The sequence below is a fragment of the Cariama cristata genome, unplaced genomic scaffold (assembly GCF_000690535.1).
Source record: "Cariama cristata isolate BGI_N322 unplaced genomic scaffold, ASM69053v1 scaffold42784, whole genome shotgun sequence".
NCBI classification, from domain to species: domain Eukaryota; kingdom Metazoa; phylum Chordata; class Aves; order Cariamiformes; family Cariamidae; genus Cariama; species Cariama cristata.
Window position 1 is genome coordinate 4,367 of NW_009614304.1, and position 20,171 is coordinate 24,537.

General features: G+C 40.7%; 1 protein-coding gene across 1 annotated transcript; it reads left to right on the forward strand.

Annotated features, from left to right (window-relative positions):
- Positions 1–460: 460 nt before the first annotated feature.
- Positions 461–13,463, forward strand: LOC104161046 (paired box protein Pax-3-like; the record flags this gene model as incomplete). The annotated part of the gene is made up of 3 exons (XM_009699340.1): positions 461–666; positions 11,815–11,980; positions 13,123–13,463. Coding segments are annotated over 3 exons (713 nt in total), but the record flags the coding sequence as incomplete, so codon positions are not given.
- Positions 13,464–20,171: the final 6,708 nt, after the last annotated feature.

Genomic DNA, 20,171 nt, shown 5'->3' on the forward strand with positions numbered 1-20,171 from the left:
ATGCACACTGGTGTGACAAGTATTTGTATCTGTTTGCTAGTTCAGGGAAAGGAACAAGGCTGTATTGCTTGTCTTATTGCTTGGGACTAAGCAATACCGCTCAAGTTTTTAAAACACTTGCAAACTGCTGGAGGAGTTCAAGAAATCAAATAAATCATTTACTCAAAATGAGTGCTAGAGGTCCTTAAATATTCATGGGCCAGGAAAAGGTGCTAAACTCATAGTTGAACTTTTGACAATTCTATATTTGTTTGAGCACGTTTGCACAATGTAACATTGAACTCTGATTTGTTTCTCAGTTTTTTGCTCTTTTGAAGTTTCCCAACTTAGTTCTGAGTCATGAGGAAAAAGCAGCTTTTCTATATAAGAGGATATCGTCAATTGATCCAACATTTTGCCTTTTTTTCCCTCCTCAACTAAAGCTAATTTTTGTCTGTCTTTTTTTTTTTTCTTTTGTAAGCATCAGCACCCCAGTCTGATGAAGGCTCTGACATCGATTCTGAACCAGATTTACCTTTAAAAAGAAAGCAGCGTCGCAGCAGGACAACCTTCACGGCAGAGCAACTGGAAGAGCTGGAGAGAGCTTTTGAGAGGACACACTACCCTGATATTTATACTAGGGAAGAACTTGCGCAAAGAGCCAAACTCACAGAGGCTCGCGTCCAGGTAGGTATTTAAAAGCTGCCTAACAAAGGGAATTTCCTTTTCTGTTAGCGTGCCTGTCCTTTTATATTCTTATGTGATCCTACTCTGAGGTTGAAAGAAAATGTGAAGCTACATTGGTTACAGCCTTAGGGGTTTTTGCGTTTGTACATGGACATTGGTTTTCCAACTGGTTAAGACAACTGCTTTAAAAAAAATTGTGTTTTCTCCAGTAATTGTTCCATAACTACCCTGAGTATAATACTGAGCCTTTGGAGAAGAAGGTTTGTTATCCCAGTTTGTTTGTTTTATGCATTTGACAGCACTCTGCATGTAATCAGGTCAGCTGTTGTGCCAGTTTATAGTTACTTAACTGATTTCATCTGTTGTTGTTTGGGTCTTTCAGGCATTAACAGAGGAGAGAAAAACATTTTAAAAAGGACAATGTGTCTATAGAGCCATGCAAGTGAGTAAGGTTACGGGTGCAGTATCTACAGTTTACTTTTAGGTTAGCTTTTGAAGTTGACTTGATTTAAACCTTGTAATATCTCTTTTATCCCCACTGTCAGTTTAATTCAAAAGAAAATAAACCCTCAAATAACTGTTAGATCTTCACAACTTCATGTAGATCTAGATTATCTAAAACAAGCTAATGTACTGGAGTAGTAAACTGTGGAGTTGATTTAAATTTAAAAAAAAAAAAGCAGGAGTGTGGATTTTCAGATGTCTGAAACCAGGCAAATAGCAGCCAAATAATTCTGGAATAAAGTGCACCCTGGAGTTCAGATTCAGACTAGGATTTACTCCGCTTCACGGCGAAGAAGCATTTCCTCTGAAATGCTTGATACCACGGGCAGAATCCTCTGCTGCTCCTTCACTACTTGACATCTAAGAGTCATTTGAGAAAGCACGCCCCATTTAAATCAGTCCAAGTTGTAAGTGTTCATAGGCAAGTGTGTGGTTAGGTGACAAGGAAAATGTAGCTTGTGATCTAACCAAGGAAGAGAAATGAGTGGTAACTTGCGATCTAACCAAGGATACGGGTGAATTTGGTTGCTTTGGTGAAACTCTGTTTTTATGTTTTGACCTTTGAAGCTCAGCCTGAGGCATTCAAACTCTGCAAACTGAAATAAACCATACAAAATATTCTTCTGACAAGCAAGCTTATTGCAGCATGATTGTATTATTGACTATCTGTTGGGAAAGGTCCAGACTTTTTCAGTTTTATCTGCTAAACGTTTTTGCACCACATTTCATGTAAGTGTTTGTTATGACTGTGAGAGAAAATCAGATGTATGGATGAATTTGTCTGGAAGGCAAACTCAGTGGTGCATGACTCTTTTTTTCTTAACATGTTTACTAAGTGAAATGCTTGCAAAACAGCTTCATATATAGACTTGGGCCAGGTAAGACCAGATCAAGCCCTGGGAATCATCCATGTACAAACATAATAAAGATAACTTCCTACACGAGTTCTGTTGGCAAGACGAATGTGATCTAGGATATGATGTTTTGGGCTATGTTAGCTTCAGTGGAAAAATACGATAAAATAAAAAAGACCTTGTTCGTGTTTTTCTAAATCAATGACCCACAGCTAGAAGAAAGGCAGAACTCTCATTAACATAACAGCTGTCTTAATGTGGCTTTAACCCTGTGACTTTTTACATTCCTTATGGCTTCCTTGGTTCCCTTGAGACGCATCCTGTCTCACACCACTCCTATGATCTACAGCCTCACGAATTCCCCAGTACCTCTGACATGGATATTTTACCTAACCCAGCATGGAAGAAAGTTCCCAGTCAATCAATGATTAAAATACCAGAGCAAAACCTTTCTGGATTAAAGATGAGCTAGGGTTGAAGTAACCAGCCTGTGGGCAGTTTCCTAGTGCACTCCATCTGTCTGGTACGCTTGAAGGCTGGCAGAGTGATTTAGCAGTGGATTAAGGGATACAGGATTTACCTTATCAGCATTCAGCACCTCTCTATAGCCCCTTAAAATAGCCACCTATGATGGGCATGAAATAAAAGACGACCTGTGAAAAGAAAATAACCCTAAGAGACTTGAGGCTGAGAGGGCTGGATAACCATACTGATGTAGCATTCAAGCTTTCTTAGTCACACTTCTTTTTTGGTAACAGTATGACAGAGATCAGAGATACCAAATTTTATACGGATATATACACAAAGATTTGTTTAACTGCTTCCCAATCAAGCATCATCTAAAAGAGCTGGCTCTTTGCAGCCTGAGTCTGGCTGAGTCCAGATAATTATTTTTTTCTCTGGAGCTGTAAGGTCCAATTTCGTAGAGTTGTTTTACGTTGCCTAGGAAGTTATTTAATTGATTACAACTGGACCAACTTTGCTATTCCCTCAGTCCCCCTATGTAGCACTTGCATCTCATGTTTTGTTTTTTCTACCCTGCCGCCCCCATGCTTCCCCTTTCCTTCTATTCCCCAAGGCAGTCTCTGAACACCCGTGAAAGGAAGAGTCTTAAACCATCAAACCATCTATTTTCTCACTTTCCCACTGTTGAAGGGTAACCAAATGCATATTTCGAAGTGAGTTGGTTGGAGTTGGGGAAAAAAAGTCACCTCTGGGCTGAGATCAGACTTAGAACATTTCAGCCCCTAAGGGGAATTTTTTGAAAGCTACAAGCAACCGAAAACAGACTTTACACTGTGAGTGTTGTTTGTGTACTTAATTGTGGGGACAGGAAAGGCTTTTGGGAAAAGAAGTATTGCAACAAACTCCATGTTGAAAGAGTCACAAGATGTGTAACTATAATCATTGCAAATACTTCAGCACTGGGTGTAATAAGGAGTTAAAATGCTCCCTGCAATTCCTTCTGCAGTGCCTTTCCACTCAAGGACTGTTGAGCCTTTCTCCCCAGTGTCTGAGCCTAGATGTGGTGTGGAGCCAGGACAACCTCTTCTGCTGCCTCTTCCAAAGGCACCCCGCTCTTCTCTGAATGTTGCATGCTGCAGGAAGGGGAAGGTTCTTCAGTCTTCTGCATTCATCAGATACAATTCAGAAACATAAGTAGAGTCCCAAAGGATGACTCTTCATTTAAAAAAAAAAAAAAAAAAAAAAAAAAAAGTAGTAATACCCTGGGAATGTGAGGTTAAAGATTCACATATGAGTAAAAATAACAACCATGCAGTGCTTTACTGGTCCAGTTTAAAACCTCATTAAAACCATCATTAAGTTTCAGTGCAGGCCCTTAAGGTCTGTGGCCTATTTTTACTGACTCAATCTGAAGGCGAATTCTAAAAGTGAAATTTTCCCCAGTGTAGATAAAGATCAAAGGCTCTTTCTGAGATTCAGAGCAGTGCGGTTATGGTTTCTGTGACAAATGGCGCATAAGGAATGAAGTGGGTAGCATCTTTTCTGGCCACCTTTAGATTCCCAGATCAGGCTTATTTTTAGATGTGGATGAACTGGGCAAACTTTGGCAGCAGCTTAGAGCCTGTTTCAGATTGACGGTGGGAGGTGTTTACTTCAATCTTTTAGTGAAGGATTTTTAAATAAGGTTCAGGTTCATCCTGTGGCAGGCAGAGGGCCAGGAGCTTGCCTTGGCGGATGGTGGCTGACCAGTCAGACGAACCCTTTTGGGCTGTGTGTTGAAGACACAGGCCTACCAAATTATCAGAAATGAGATGCGTGTGACTTGTGTGTTGGACCATGTTGAGGATGTGTCCCCAGATGTATAGGATCGTGTGGGGCAGGAGGTCCTGCTGTGAGAAGCAGTTGGCACACAGCCTTCCTGTTTAACCCCAAAAGGCAACGGGAGAAATTTGTTTGGACCTTTTTAGTCCATGAGTAATGGTGAAAAAGCAGGGGAGGTCAGGAAGAATTCTGAAATGTGCCTATGTCCTGTCCTGAAAAGATTCTTCTCTGCCAAATCTCAGGTTTAAATTGGTTTGCTTGAAAACTTCCAAAAAGAAAAAGATTGTTTAACAAAAGAACATGTCTGAAAATTCAGGCGTATCTCTCCAGGCTACTAGGATAGGGCTCAATGTTCCCATGTCAAACTTGTAATCAGCTTGTAAGCTTTTGTAAAAAGCTTATTACAACCTTAGCAAATAAAAAAGGTCCCAAGAGCTCAGAAGTCTTGAGCAGCCAGAGGAAACATAAATATATATCTAAGTCCTGTGCTTGCATATTGTTTTTTGTTACACTGTGGTACTGGGAGGGGAAGAGATGGTTTGGAGAAGAAGATCATGGGAGTGGGGAAAGGTGAGAGAAGAAATTATGACTCTTAAGCTAGTAGTAAGGTTTGAAAGCTCTGGAGTCCAATCTCTCAGCTTTAATTGTCTCTTCTTAGTAGCAAAGAGTGAAAAGCATTCACTGGGAAATCATGAGGGAGGGAGGACCTGTGCCAGAAAAAGTCTTCATTTAACCTCAGTTCCTCTGAAATGATTTCAGCCTGTATGCTGAATTGCACAGTCCTACAGGGAGATGGGGTAAAGGAATGTAGGACAGATTGAAGAACATTTGAGACCTTTCAGCAGATCTTTACAGTTATTCCTGATGTGGTTTATGGAGAATTTCTAGTGCCTTTTCTGAGGCTGTCCCTCTTGCATCATGTATAGGATAAAGAAAGAGAATGCTGTGTGGATTCTTGTAGTAGATAACCCTGTAATTGCAGATTTCTTTTTTTTTTTTTTTTCTTTCCCCCCCTAGGGTAAAGGAGAAATTCTTACGGGTAAACTAACCAACTACAAACATATGCAGGCCCAAAAAGACATTTTTAAATATAAAGGAAAAGAAGGAATGTGATTTTGATTCTCTCTTTCTGGTCCCTGCTGCCTAAGGGCTCAAATTAGTGGTGCTATAATTTATAAATACACAGTTCAATTTGCTTATTACTCAATATTTTGCAGAGCTATTCAGCTGCAGTGTTTTAGAAGTATTTGTGTAGGACTGAGTCAAAGTCTTTTCAAAGAAACCTAGGAGAGTTGAGTGTGTTGAGTCGCACAGGGAGGTGGTTGGAAGTCCTCCTTCCCTTTGGCAGAACCTAGTGGTTTTTTTGGTCTGGTCTTTTTTTATTTTGTGTGTGGTTTCATGTTTTGTTTGTTTGTTTTTTCCTGTTTGTTTTAAAAGAGTTCTGGTTTCCATCACATTGATAACTCCTTGTATCCCAGCCAGCATGACTTTCTCATCACCACAAACAGCAGCTCCTGGCAGACCCCAGGCAGAGAACCTGCAGCCTGGCAGCCCCCCCCCCCCCCCCCCGTGCTCCTGGCAGGTCATTCCTGGCACGCTAGTGGCACCCCTTTGGGATGCTGGGAGGAAACAGGCCTAACCCATGGTGTGCCTCTGCATACGCAGTAGACCTTATTCCTGGGAGGCTGGGGGTGTGCAGGTGTCGCAGTGAAGCTAATTTACCAACTAGTCATTGCTAAAAAGCAATTCTGTTTCTACTCTTTCTTCTTCCTACGGCTGGTCTCTGGCAGTGCTCTCCCTGGAGCTTATCTGATACCATGGTGAACCAAGATGAAAATTCACCCTACTGCAAAAAAAGAAAAGGGAAGGGAAAAAACCTTTCCCTCTTTTCCCTGCTGTTTTGTGTTCTCTGAATGAATTCCCAGTTGGGTCAGGCAGGCATAAGGGCTGGTGTCAGCTGTTGTCCTGGCGAGAGGGTGGAAGTGCTTGCCCAGACTGCTCTGAAGGCTGCTGAAGTAAACGTAGGTCCGGCATCAACAGGCACTGGAGGACCAGACACTGTGGGTGTCTTTAGAAGTCACGCTGCCACGTTTCGCAGAGGTAACGGAGTCAGCTCTGTCTGGGCTGGTGCAGCCCATCTTCACTAGCAGTTTCCTTCTTCAGCCTCCCCTCTTCACAAGGTAGCCCCACTGCTTCTGACGCCCCCCAAATTCATTCCCTGATGGCGCACCCACCAAGGAGTCCTGCTTGCAGGATGGTTACACTTTATTTTGAACATGTGAATTTGGGGGGAAGGGAGAGGTGGGGAATAAGGGGGGTGGGGGAAGCAGTTACCATGGAAAAATATCATAAGGCAAAGGGAGGGGGGGAGCAAAACCAAAAAACCCTCTGTCTAAAATTAGAAGTGCCATTAACAATACATCAGTCTTTTGACTCTGTGCGTTTTTGGCACTCATGCTTGCAATGGTCAGGACTGTGTATAACAAAATATCCACGGGTTTTCTGCAAAATTCAGATCTCAAATGTTTTGCCCTGTTGGATCAGAGATCTTTTTGCCTTAAAAGCACATAGAGCGCTCTGTGTTTATGATCAGACTGTTGAAATGTCAAGGCTAATTACACTAGTGTGTTCCCAAGTGAATAAATACATCTTTTAAAGAATATCCTGTTGAGATCAACAAAATAAGATGTTGGCATGATCACTTGCAAACCACTTAAAGGAAAAATGATAATAAAAGACAGGATCTAAATATTAGAAAAGAGAGATGGGAGAAACGTATTAGTTCATTCTACATTGGTGCAAAATACTGTTTTTTTTATGTTCTATTACAGAGTGATTTCTTTTTTGGTCAGTCCAGTTCCAGATGCTTGAAAAACTGGAACCTCCAATACTTACTTCCCTTAAAGGACTACATTTTTTTTTTTTTTTGCTCTACATTTCATCCTCTACAGTTTTATTTTTGAGACGCAAATTTTGGCCAGACATTGGGGTTCAATTTTTCTTTCCAAATTATCTGGGTAATTTACGTTCCATCTTTGAAAGTGACATAGAAACTGCAGAGCCAGACTCTCACTAAAATGAACGTGACTCTGCTTCTGGTGCAGACATGGCTTTTGGATGCTCGAGTCCCTCCGACAAGGCACGTTTCCTCTGTCCGTGTCTGCATTTGAGCAGCACCAAGCACAATGCTGACCTAATTTAGAGCTCCCACATGTTACACCAACACAAGCAGATCATATTCCTTCAGACACAGTACTGTTTGTGTAAGAATGTTATATTTTGAGTTTCCAAAATGCTGTAGCTTGCTTATCCACTTGCTTTTGCTTCTATAGGGGAATTCAGTGTGATAGTTGTGATTTGAAGCACTATCTAGGGTTGGTCTGCCTTCCACTGAGATCCACGCTGTTGCTGGTGAAGGCAACACACAAGATGCAGTAGTTTGTCAGATTAAGTAGATGAAGATAGTTTAGAGTTGGTTTTCTGTTACGCCCACTGCAGGGTGGCACTTGTGGTCTTCACCGGGGGCTGCATTATACTCTGAGCATCTCTGCATCCAGGTGATGGTCACTTTCCCCTCAGGAGGGTGTGGGAGAACAGAAGCATCCTATGGGGACCTGCTGGGTTTGAAAAGGCCACTTATAGGATGAGGATTTTGTCATGCTGGTGGAAGTTGAAATTTGCTGAACATAAGAGGACATTGTGTTTAAGTCATGTTGGAAATGTACAAACAAAAAAAAAATATTTCCCCAAGTGTTTACAGTATGTTTCTAAGCAGATGCATTGGCTTGTGGTGACTAGATTTATTTTTAAGTCTTGGCTTGATATTCGCAAAATTTTTCAAGATTTCTTTAATTAGTGGCAATAGTGCACATGGATTCTTCATGATATGTGCTGATTTAAAAAATAAAAAAAATTTCCTGAACTCTTGAGAATGTCAAGGCAGCTGAATTTAGTCCAAGTGAAATGCTATGATTAAAAAATAATAATAAAATAAATTCAGTTAACATAGAAAGCATATAACTGCTACTGAGTAAAGTTTCGGATCTGACTAGTTTTAATAAATGTTACATAGAGTGTAAATAGAATATGTAGGTTTGAGTTATTTAGTTTTGGGTACTTTTTTTCTTGGCTTCTGAAAAATGATTTTCAACTTTTTAACTCTCCCATTTAATTTTATTTGTATTTTTTTCTTCTGTCTTATCATTACATGATTTCTTTGTGTTCTGTCACACACAACATCTGAACTCTGCATCTACCTAGTATAAAATGAGAGTTAAAAACAGTTGCAAACCAAATCTCAAGCCATGTGAAAAGGGTGAGACCATGACAGTAAATAGTAACAATAGTAAAAAACTATTGTGTTAAAACAACCAGAATTACAGATCCAGAGCTTCACTGTGTTCATTTGTAAAAACATGTGATGGTAAGAGTTGGGGCCACACTTATGGTAATTTTAAAGATAAATTATTTTTAGTATTGTCACCAAGACCGGTCCAAAGCCCGTTAAAAACAGAGGAAAACAAGTACGTGTGTGGATCGAACCCCTGGTGCTTACTGTAGAGGTGCGTGGGCTTTTTTTTCTTACGTGCCTTTCTCTTTCTGTTGTGACGAGCGTGTGCGGGATTAGTGGCAGTAAGAGTTGCTCTGCAGTTTTGAATTTGTTCAGGGGGTTTTAGTGAGTTAATTTTGGACTAACTGTGGTACTGGTCAGGTGCCATCTGCCTTCCTGCCACTGCGGGGAAAGCCAGAAGGCAGGGCAAGAGGCCGAAGGGGTGTGCTGTGGCTGATGGGGCAGCAAGGCAGCGGAGTCTGGAGCCATGGCTGTGCCAGCAGCCTGTGATGTGGGTGCCAGTCAAGTAGCACCCATTTAGCATGTCCCAGTCGCATGGGACTGAGCTGGTAACACACAGACTGGCTTCTGCACAGCCCAGGCAGGTTCCTGCACCCCTGCACAGTCCCACTTAATTTAGCGGGGCTCCAGGTGGCAACAGAGCTCTGCGCAAGTACGTTCACTACAGGGCTGCTGTAGACTTTTTGATATGATTGAGTGTGTCCCTTTCAGGGATGTTTAATACATAGCTGCAGTTCTGGAAAAATGCACATCTATAAAATGAGCCAAAATCTATCTGTAAATAAAAGCATAAAACTTGACATTAATGCAAATCACTCGCTGCTGAATTAAAGTTTGGGATCCGACTCATTTTAATAAACATCTAGGGCTTGAAGGCAAATGCTTATCTGTAGAGGAAACAAAATCTCATTACCTCATTGTTGTCAGCGAAATTGACTGATGTAGTGTAGTTCAGTTAGTGTTGCTAAAGCATTTGAAGATCATCAGATAACCCTCTTGACCTGAAGAAGGGAGAGTGTCATGGAGGAAGCCATAGTTAATGACCTGGGTAGGCTAATTACAACATGCGTTTGCTGTTCTCTGCTTCCTCTCTGACCTCCATTATCCTTCCTAAGTGCTCTTGAGCTCTTTAGCAAAGCATCTTCCTCCCTCTTCAGCACGTCTTGCCTCTTTTTCCTTCTCTTTGGTCGTCTTCAAAAAATACTGCTGCAGGAGTGTGAGACTGGTGGACCCTGGGAGACATAAGCAGGTGGAAGGAGTCTGTGAGGAGTAAATAAGAAATTTAGACTAAAATGTCAGTGAGGGAAGCAAAGGGTAAGGAGAGGGGTGAAAAAGGATGTGGATGTCTACAGGATGAGAAAGTGAAAAAAAATACTGCTGAATCTAGACCCAGCCTCAAATATTGCTCATCACAGGTCTCTCATCTCCACCCTGGTGCCTTGTTCCTGCAAGCTGCTTTCAGAAATGGTTCATGTGGAGGCAGATGGAGGGGGTTAGTATGTACAGCAAAAACCCAAGAGAGGGATTCCTGAGGTAGAGCAGAGGCTTCATCTATCCTTCTGTCCTAAATCTTAAACTGAATTGGGAGTGTGTAATTGAGGAGTAGATGTTGTGGCCAAAGGAGGAGGCGGCAGCTGTGTGAACTGAGCATCTCATGCTGAAAAGAGGATGAAGCCAGATCAAACTACATGGTGACAGATGGCCCACATCAGAAACCAGATGGCCCGGTGAGTCCCACCACTCCTGCTATGAAATAGTAAGCGGAGGAGAAGCCCACAATGTAGTCCAAAATGTTGTTACACTCTTACGTAAGGGCTTCTCATGGTTTGTAAATGAAGTTACACCTAGAAATGCAGCCTGTGGTGACTGATACATAAGCCAGTATGGGCTGCTTGCAGGAGGGGTGATAGATCTCAGACCCAACTTACTTTTACCTCTGTGTATGGCTCATCAGCTAACATGCCTCAGTGGCTTTCAGGCCAGACTGCCTTACAGGCTGTGCAGATGTACCTTGTAAGATGCTAACGCTCAGTTAAGGTCTTGTCTAATTGATTGTATCCACGGATAATTATTGCAGCTGAGTCACGGTGTCCAATTATGAGTAATTGTCTGCTTGTTTACAAAGGTGTGTAGTCTCCCTTATCTCAAACAACCTTTCTTTTCTGTGGTGGTCCACCTCAGGGACCTGAGCGCTGTAATCCAGCAGTGGCAGTGTGGGTGCATGCTGGTCCAGGCACTCCTGCTGTGGCTGGTTGCCCTTCTCATTTGTGGCGTGTGTAATTGCTATAGTATCAATATTAACCTATGTTTTGCATCTCTTATTATGTCTGCATTTGTGAATTCTTGCCTTTTCCATTCTTGGAGGCAATAAGAGCCATCCAAGACTTGGAAAACTTAAAACGTGAGCAGAGAATGACGTGAAGGAAAGCAGATTTGTAGCTAAAATGTCCCATGAATCCAAACCCCATCTGTTTGTTACCCTGTCCTGGGAACAGATTTCAAAGTGGTTCTGAACTGCTAATCTAGTACTGAATTCTGATCTACTGTTAATGTCAAGCTTATTAAGGATGTTTTGTACGTATATGAATACATGAAAAGTTGCTGGGAGGGATTTGTGTGTTTTGTACATGGGGCTTGTATTTTTCCGAATTAAAAGCTAAAAGTTCTGTTGATCATTGGGGCAATATAGTATCCCAGTGTCTAGGTACAAGCACCTTCCAACAGCGCGTTAAGCGATGCTGCCATCTTGTCAGCAAATGAAATATAAAGACAGTACAATCCAGACCAAATAGTTTTGACTGGCACTTGGATCAAATGGAGAGGTGTTTTTCCTTTCTTATCAAATCTGGCACAATAAGGACAGTGATTGATAGCTATTAAAAGTACTAAAGCTTGAAAGCATTAATCAGCTTGTTTGTAAGGAGGGGCTGTATTTGAGAGGAAATTAGAGTTCGAGATTCCTACGTCCTGTCCGTTGAACCGTGGAAGTGTGTGCCAAGGGCTCCTTTCTTGTCTAGGAGCTCTAAGCCCAGTGCGCATCTTCTGTGTCTCTTGTCTCAGACACCAAATGCATTTGAAATACAATGCCATTATTTCTGATGCACCCATATGAAATGTACAAAGATCAAATGTCCCTAATTAAAACGTTTGTAGGTCTGGTTTAGTAACCGTCGTGCTAGATGGAGGAAACAGGCAGGAGCCAATCAACTGATGGCTTTCAACCATCTGATCCCAGGAGGATTTCCACCCAGTGCCATGCCGACTTTGCCGACGTACCAGCTCTCTGAGCCCTCTTACCAACCCACCTCCATACCACAAGGTACAGTAGCCAACACGTACTTGGTTAAAACAGTGTTATCAGACGGTTTCCTGTGTCGATCCATCGTAGAAATATTTTCTTCTCTAATGTTGAAAAAGGGGTGTTGGCTAATTTAGGGTATGAGTCAGGGAGGACCTTGCAAGTTCACTTATTTTAAGCATGTAAGAACTTGGCTTTGTTTTGCTGCAAGTAAGGGCTGATTACATGTGAAGGGTGCTAGCTAGAGAAATAATAGTCTCCGCATGGCAGAGGTGCGGCATTCATAAAGCGATATACACGCTTCCCTACCCTTCCATTGCATTGACCACGTCCGCTGAGAGTGCCCGGTGTGGTGGGGAACGAGGCAGCAGTTGCATTCTGTCGTTTTTGTTGCTTTTGCTGATGGTGCACTGGAAACTTCTGCAAGTAAGTACTCTGAGTATTTATCTGATGGTGGAAAACTCAGTTATTCAGACCATCTTGTTTCACGTCAGATAGTAGCAAGTTTCAGTATGGTAAAAATTTGTCTTTATGTTATCAGAAATTCTGTGAACTTTGGTGGATTTGGGGAGGGGAGGGAACAGAGCCTCAAATCTAGGCTACGCTAGATTTTACTGTTAAAGAAAAACCTTACAGGTGAGATTTTATAAAACAAGTTACTGTACTCTTCTTGCTCCTTGAGAATTGGATCCTAACTGTTGGTGGATGGATGTTCTAATTAAGGGAATTTTTCAAAACCCAGGGCTTCTCTCATTCATTGCTAGGTTCACTACAAACCACAGCAGAATTTCTGTGCTGTGACCAGGAGGGGAAAGACTGTTACCAGTCTTCTAAGCAAATAAAGCTTTTCTTTTATTTTTTTATATATGCTTATATATGCATGTATTTAAAAAGTACTGCTGTGTCAATTCTGAACAATATGTGTCAACTGAGGATGGTCTGAAAACTGCATGCGATTTTGTGATTTTTACAGTCTATTTAAGAATTTTTGTGTCATATTACTGGCCAGTTAAATATCTAGCAATGTTAAAGATTTACCTTTCTACTTACCAGTACTTAGATGCAGGTCCTGATGCAGTTCTGTGGAGTTGAGATTCACATAATGAACTTATTATGCCAGAAAAAAGGAGGAAAACTTATCAACGTGTTTCTTTTGCTTCTAGCCGTGTCTGATCCAAGCAGTACCGTCCATAGACCTCAGCCTCTCCCTCCAAGCACTGTGCACCAAAGCAGCCTCCCTTCGAATCCAGAGAGCAGCTCTGCCTATTGCCTACCCAGCACCAGGCATGGATTTTCCAGCTATACAGACAGCTTTGTGCCTCCGTCCGGGCCCTCAAATCCCATGAACCCTGCCATTGGCAATGGCCTTTCACCTCAGGTCAGTCCTGTGTTTTCAGACAGAGGATTTGCTGTATACCAGAACCAAAGAGTCTATTCCCTCAGGCCACAGTATAATGAATTGCCAAATTTAAACCATAATGTATTCTTTATACAAGCCACATGATTTCAGTTTGCTAGTTTCCTTCTTTTTTATTTTTTTCCTCCTACTGGCTGAATCAAGAGCCATAGCTTATATTTAATTTCAACTGATTTATAATGTAATCATGCAGGCTTCATGTGTACATTCAGTTGTCAAGCATTTGTAATGTACTGCTATTCTCCTGAAGACCCATGGCGAGGTACAGAAAGTAGATTGTGTAGTTCTTCTGTGAATAAAATATCTTTTTAAGATAACCTCAACAAGGTTTTACCGAATGGTCCAGGAAAATTACAGGCAAGTTCTACGAGGAGAGTTCTGAGGGCTGAGCAGTGTGCATTGAGAGAAGCTATAATCGAGTTATAAATCCATAAATTAGGAGTATTACTGCTCTTTGGCAATATATAAATGCATGAATACCATAATTGTTTTTCTAATTTGCATGAGCTCTCTTTAGGAAATGATGTTAATAAATTGCCTTGATAATTGAGTGTCAAAAGGTTGGTTAAATTTTCCTACATGTGGCATCTGTCTGAAGCTGACATTATTAGTTAAAGCTTGAATAGATGATAGTTTATTTTATTAGCAAGAGCTTTGCCCAGGTGCTTGGAAAGAGACGTCCACCAAATTCTGAGAAGTCACAAAGAGGATGCAATCTATAATTACAATCAGGAATCTCTTCAGGGCTGAAAGTGAGAGTTTTAACAGCTTTATCTGCTTTCTACCCTTTTTTCCTCTCAGTGGTTAGAAAAACAGAGAGAAGCTCAGAATGACACAAATGAAAAGTGAAAAGACAATTATACTCAATTACACACTAATCACTGACTATCACCACTGCCTAAGCAGGGAGAGGGCATTCTAATAGGCAGAAAATGAGATTTTAATGGCACAAAGGGTGGCCAAAATAACGACTCGTATATCTTTGCCTCCTTCGTTTTCTTCAACTTGTGGTTTGCATCTCGGGAGTACAGTTCCTGGTTCCTGTGCAACGGTGATAACTCTGTGCAGCTGAAAAGTTCAAAGGCACTGGAGTTGAAAAGAATGAATAACAAAGGCAATGAAATAAACATTTTTGCCCAAAGGCAAAAGTTCATAAACCCTTTTTTGTAACGGTAAATGTAATTAAGTTTCACAGATTCCTATAGCATAGAGTGGGGTACAAAACTTTATGGCTTGAAACCTCAGAAAAAAGATACCAACAGAAAAACAAACGGATGTACTTCCAACAAGACTTGAATGGATTTTGTTCTAAAGAGTTCTGATTTCTAAATGCACTCTCCAACAAAAGCCATGACATTATATTGGTTGCTGCTATTTTTTTTTTAATGGCCAGTTTCGTAGTGTGCATGACTTCCACATTTTTGACATAAATATCTTTCTGGGATTCAGTGTTAATCCATCAAAAGTAGTTGTTAGTATCAGTTTAAATGTATGTTGGTTCTGGCTATGGCAAATGTGATCTTTTTTTCCTTTCACAAAGCTTTTATTGTCTGTGAAGTAAAAAAGTAAACAGTAAAGAAATCTTGTGATGTCTGGGCAAAGTGGGACAAAAAAGTGAGGCCAGGTTTCCTCCCCTCAAAATCTTGCTGACTTGAGGTCTGATACAATCAAAAGAAGATCCTGGAGTAGATTAGATGACTTTAATCAGTTACTATGTTTCTTTACGCCCAGCCCTGTCTTTATGCTATGAAACTTCTGTTGTTTGGGGTTTTTTTCCTTAGACTTTTGAAACCTTTTTCTACCCCCACGCTTAGAGCTCCTGGCCATGTCCCACACCGCTACCAACAGGTTTAGGAGGAGGCCAATCACTCAGAAGCTGAGGGCATGTGTTCATCACTGAATGCATACAGGAGATTATTTATATCCATTCAGATTTTGAACAGCTTCTTGGCAGCTGAATGATTGCTTTCACTGGCTGATAAAGATCTTTCCATCAAACAAACAAACAAAAAACCCAGCCCTAAATTCATGCAGTGTTAACAACAGCTCCTCTAAAAAAGTTTTGGGACCTAAACAATGACCTAGAGATACGTATAAAACATACGTATGTACAAAGTGACATACCTAGACTTTGTGTTTATGTACAGGAGTGATGCAACCTCAAATACGTAAATTATGTGCAACAAATTGTGGGACTGTAGCAAAACAGCGAATGTCTTTATGCCCAAAAGAGGCTTAGACGTTGGTCGTGCACATTGCGGCATTGCTGTGTGTGAAATGCCCCTCGGTCGTGGGATGTGTTGCGGTGCAGCCCCTTGCCACACTTCCTCGGGGTTCTTCCTGCAGGCACCTAGGTGCTGGCTGAGCGGTGGAGGCAGTGGTGGCCGGCAAGTCGAAAGCCAGTTCTGCGTTGGGGATTTCATGGAGAAAGAGAAACAGGAGTTTTCGTGCTGAGCGGGCATGTTGCAGTGCCCTGCCTGTGTGCGTAGAATTTAGATGAGAAAGAAAGAGGGTCTTTTTACTAGCCAGCGGATTTTTGACCACAATAAATCTGGGTGTGTGAGCAATTAACATAATGTTTCCACCCATCCATGTCCCTCTCACAGGCAAGCGCTCTGGACATATTGTGTGTAAAGCTGAATTTACGGTGACTTTAGTGGGAGGGGGGACGAGGGGCTTTGAAGCCCAAATAATCTTTTGTGATTTAAAAAAAAAATCCTCAGAACATACAGAACAAAATCTAATATTAAGATTCACGGGATCATATTCTTACCAGACGTAAACCTCCTTTTCCCCTTTGACTTCAGTTTATTCCAAATGAGGGTGTGACACGCAGACCCCTGGGGAAGCTTTATTTTCCACACAGGATGTTTCCTTTCTAACTTTGTTCTTGAATACGATGGACAAATATATTGTTTAAGGCAAGCGCTGGGTGAAGGCAGAGGACAAGCGGGAGATGGGTAGGGTGCTGTAATTTTATTTTTATTGTTTTAGCCTTGAATTTGGAAGTTAGAAGACTGTATGTCTTGGTCAGTTTTAGGAAGCAGAATGCTCCATAACATACGTGTCTTGCAGGCTGGGTAATAAAATGTTGTTGCTGCTCTTTAAAAGAATAAGAGAACCAAAAGAGTCCTACCTGGTTAACATTCAGCACTGCTTAACATTGAGACAAGATCTCAGATCTCTTCTAGATAACTGATTATTCTCCTTGTTCATCTGGTTTACTCGTTACTACACGGCTGTGGTGAGAGAACCTTGGCCTTACAGACCTGCAAAGGGTTGACTTTTGCAGGAATAAGACAGGGATTAATGTCTCGGGAAACTGGTAGCCAGGAGTGTCCTTATTTATATTTCATGAAAAAGCAACTCAACTGCAAGCATGCCATCTCAACCAGAGCTCTTTATATATAGTCAGAACAGAGATTATTAGTGTGTAATATATGTAAATTGCATATTTTTATGTTTTCTATGCCTATTATGCAGCTTCTTGGGTTTCATGCATATGTTTATGGGAATATTGTATTTCCTTTTCAAATTACATTTCAGTTGCTCATTGTGTTTTCTTTTAACAAACATTTGTTAACTCAAAATTATTAGGTGGTAGCATATCTGTGTGTTAATATGTGCGCATGGGACTTAAGTGTGCTTCTGAATTGGCATGTCACTTTCTGAACCCGGCATGAACGGTCATCAGCGGTTCTTCAATGTGAAGCAGAAAAGCGACTGCAAAAACACTTGTCTTGCACCTGCAGGTGTACAGTCTTACTAGAGAGCAGATTGTTTTTAAGGCAGGATATCAATATTTTGAACTGCTTCATTTAAGATAAGGAAAAAAGCTTTTCCGGTGTACATGGGCATCCCCTGACCTTGTCATGTGCTTTTTATTAGTGTCAGAGCAGCAGGGTTTGCCCTACGCCAGGCGGTTCAGGCTGTTTGCTGGTTTTGAAGCGTGCCGTTTCCGACTGCTCATGCATTCAGGTGGAGCAGCAATACTCTGCTCTCGTTTCTGCCCACGAGGCCACTTGCTTCCTGTATTTAACCTGTAGGATACCCAGACTTAAATAGTACTGCAGTGTTAGTTTTTTACTGGAAAAAGAACAAATGTGCATAACCTGTCTCCTGCTGGACATAGTTGTGTTTTTTTTTCCTCCTTGCCCTTTAGAAGACTTCTCAGATCTACTTTTTCCTCTTCCTTGTCATCTTCCCCCATAATTGAGTTAAACCAGTAGCTTTAAAGGCTACAGTTTCAAAATAGGAAGTGGACTGAATGTTTAATGGCTTGTGTAGGAGATCATAACAGTCTTTAACAAAGTTTGCAGTTCACATGCCGTTACCTGGAGCTCAGGAATAATCTTGATAAGAAAATTCCAATCTTTTCTGTGAACAGTAGTAAAGAAGCAAGCTATTTCGAGGTTTCTTTCTTCTACTGTCAAAACATTTCACTGCCTGAGTTTAAGAATTAATCCTGTAACTCCTTTTGGTGAGATAGATCTTAGGCAACTGACTTCTCAACTCTTTGAGAGCGCTTGGTTTTCATTAACCTGAAGTATGGATCTGATGGCAGCTGTCAAATCAGTTAGATATATTCATGTTGTCGTGTTAACTCTGTTTTTAAGGGAAACACAGGAACTGGTGGCTAAAAACTTGCATTCCCTCATTAAGAGGGACAAGAGGGGAGAAAGAAAAAGCAACTGTTAATTTATTGTGCTTTTTCCTATACTTTCTGTTGAATTACTGTCCAACCGGTTGCCCACAGAAACATTTCACTTGGATCCGAGTCCCACACCAACGAGAAGCTCATTATCTTTGTCACAATGAACTTGTCTTTGAGAGCTTTTTGCTTAATGACCCAAGAGACAGAGGTCAGGGATTTCTTTGTGAGGAAGACAGTTAATTTGCGTGATATCATTTTCATGAACATGAATTTTTGTTTTGGGACTTTTTATTTAAAAAAAAAAGTCAGCCAATGGGATTGATTATTTTTGTTTCTGTGGGTACAAATAGATGAGAACAATAGTTTCATAATTGTTATTGTGCAAGAATAATATTATTTATTCTGCAAATATTGTAATATTTGATACATTATAAATATCCATTTCTAGATAATATAACATACATAATAAAATATGTTATTATAACAACAAAAATAAACAGGTGACCTTACATTTTGAATGTCCACCTTAACTCCTCTCTCTGGGCCTACTTCCACCTCTGTCCCCACCATGCCAGAAAGGTTGGGGCAGGTGCGTGGGGTTTCAGCTTTCAAAAACCAGATCTCCTCGTACAGCTCAGAAATCTTACATGGAGATATAAAAAAGCTCTGGACTTTTCTGGAAACTTAAGCCAATTCTTCTGTAACTTCATGAGAAAAAATGTTTAGAAATACAATTAAAAATATAGATATCTTCAGTACAAAAATGTAAGAGTAAAATGACACAATATATAAAACATACAAGTTTCTTGGTTTTCTTAATGGTATTCCTCACAAAACTGACTTATCTTCCTCCATAATAATTTGTGCTATTTAGAATATACACAGGCTACGTATTCAGCATCACTGCAGCCCTTACAATAATTTTTCGCTTTTGCTACGTGTAGAAGTTCAATTTAAACCACTTGTTAATTGAAAGTATGAGTCAGCCCTTCATAGAATAGAAGTCTGGCAAGCATTGGTGAACTTCTAATTCTTTAATGAATTTACAAAATAGAAATATCAACAGAAATCTGAATACTTGCATATTTATTCAATTAAGGACTGGTACATGAATGAGGGCTTTGTCATGAGTAATCACAGATGGCTCACTTAAGTCCTTAATTATGCTCTGTATTTTAGATTTTAAAAAAAAGGTACTAAAAATACCACAACATGATTCAGTGAAAAGCATATATTGCAGTGGGATCAGAAAGAGCAGAATTTTATCCTTAGCAGTTTTTAGAAAGCAATGTATCCATCTTTAAATGTATCAGGCTCAATTTCCTTCAAAATTTCCTACCTCTCTAGAGAGAACTGTTTTATTTTTACCTTCATTTTTGCCAAGATATCAGTAATAGTCATAATTTTCTTAGAAAGACTAAGTGCTGAGTCAGAATACAAAGAGGCTTCCCCTGGTCAAAATATCAAAATACACTTTTATTTGCCCCCAGTGCTGATTAGCCTAGTGTTAGAGGCCCTGGCATATACATTAATGGGAACCTCACGAATAAACCCTTCCTTACAGGTTGGATTCCTCCAATTACGCTTGTCCATCATCTTTTTTTTTCCCCCCACATTTATGGATAACTTATTGCTTTTACCTAAATGGATAGGATTTTGTAGCAGTTTCCTGTTGGTAAATCCATGTAGGTGTAGATCATGCAATAAGTGGTGTTGTAGGGGCAAATGTTGAGTCTGGTGAGAGTCTTCCTGTGAAAGTTTTGCAGATCTCATCCTCTGGCCACCTGCCAGCAAAAACAATTTAGTATTTGAATTTGAAAAAAAAAAAAAAAAGAAAAAAGGTGCATTTTTGGTTTGTTTTGCTTTCAGAGAGAACAAACCCATGCATCCCACTTGTGAAGGGAAGGTGTGTGACAGCCCAGCTAGCGACAGCTGGACTGGTTTTCATGATGGCTGGAATCCTTTTGTGTTTTGGGTTGAGTAGGAGGTGGGAGGAGAAAAGTTCACAGGCAGAGAGCAACCTAATCTCAAATTTAGGCTTGTTGTGAACTGTTGTAAGTAATATTGCCATATTCAAGCATTTAAATTCATGAGCCTGCAATCTCTGAGACTGGCTGAAAAAGTTTTGGGATGTTTAATTT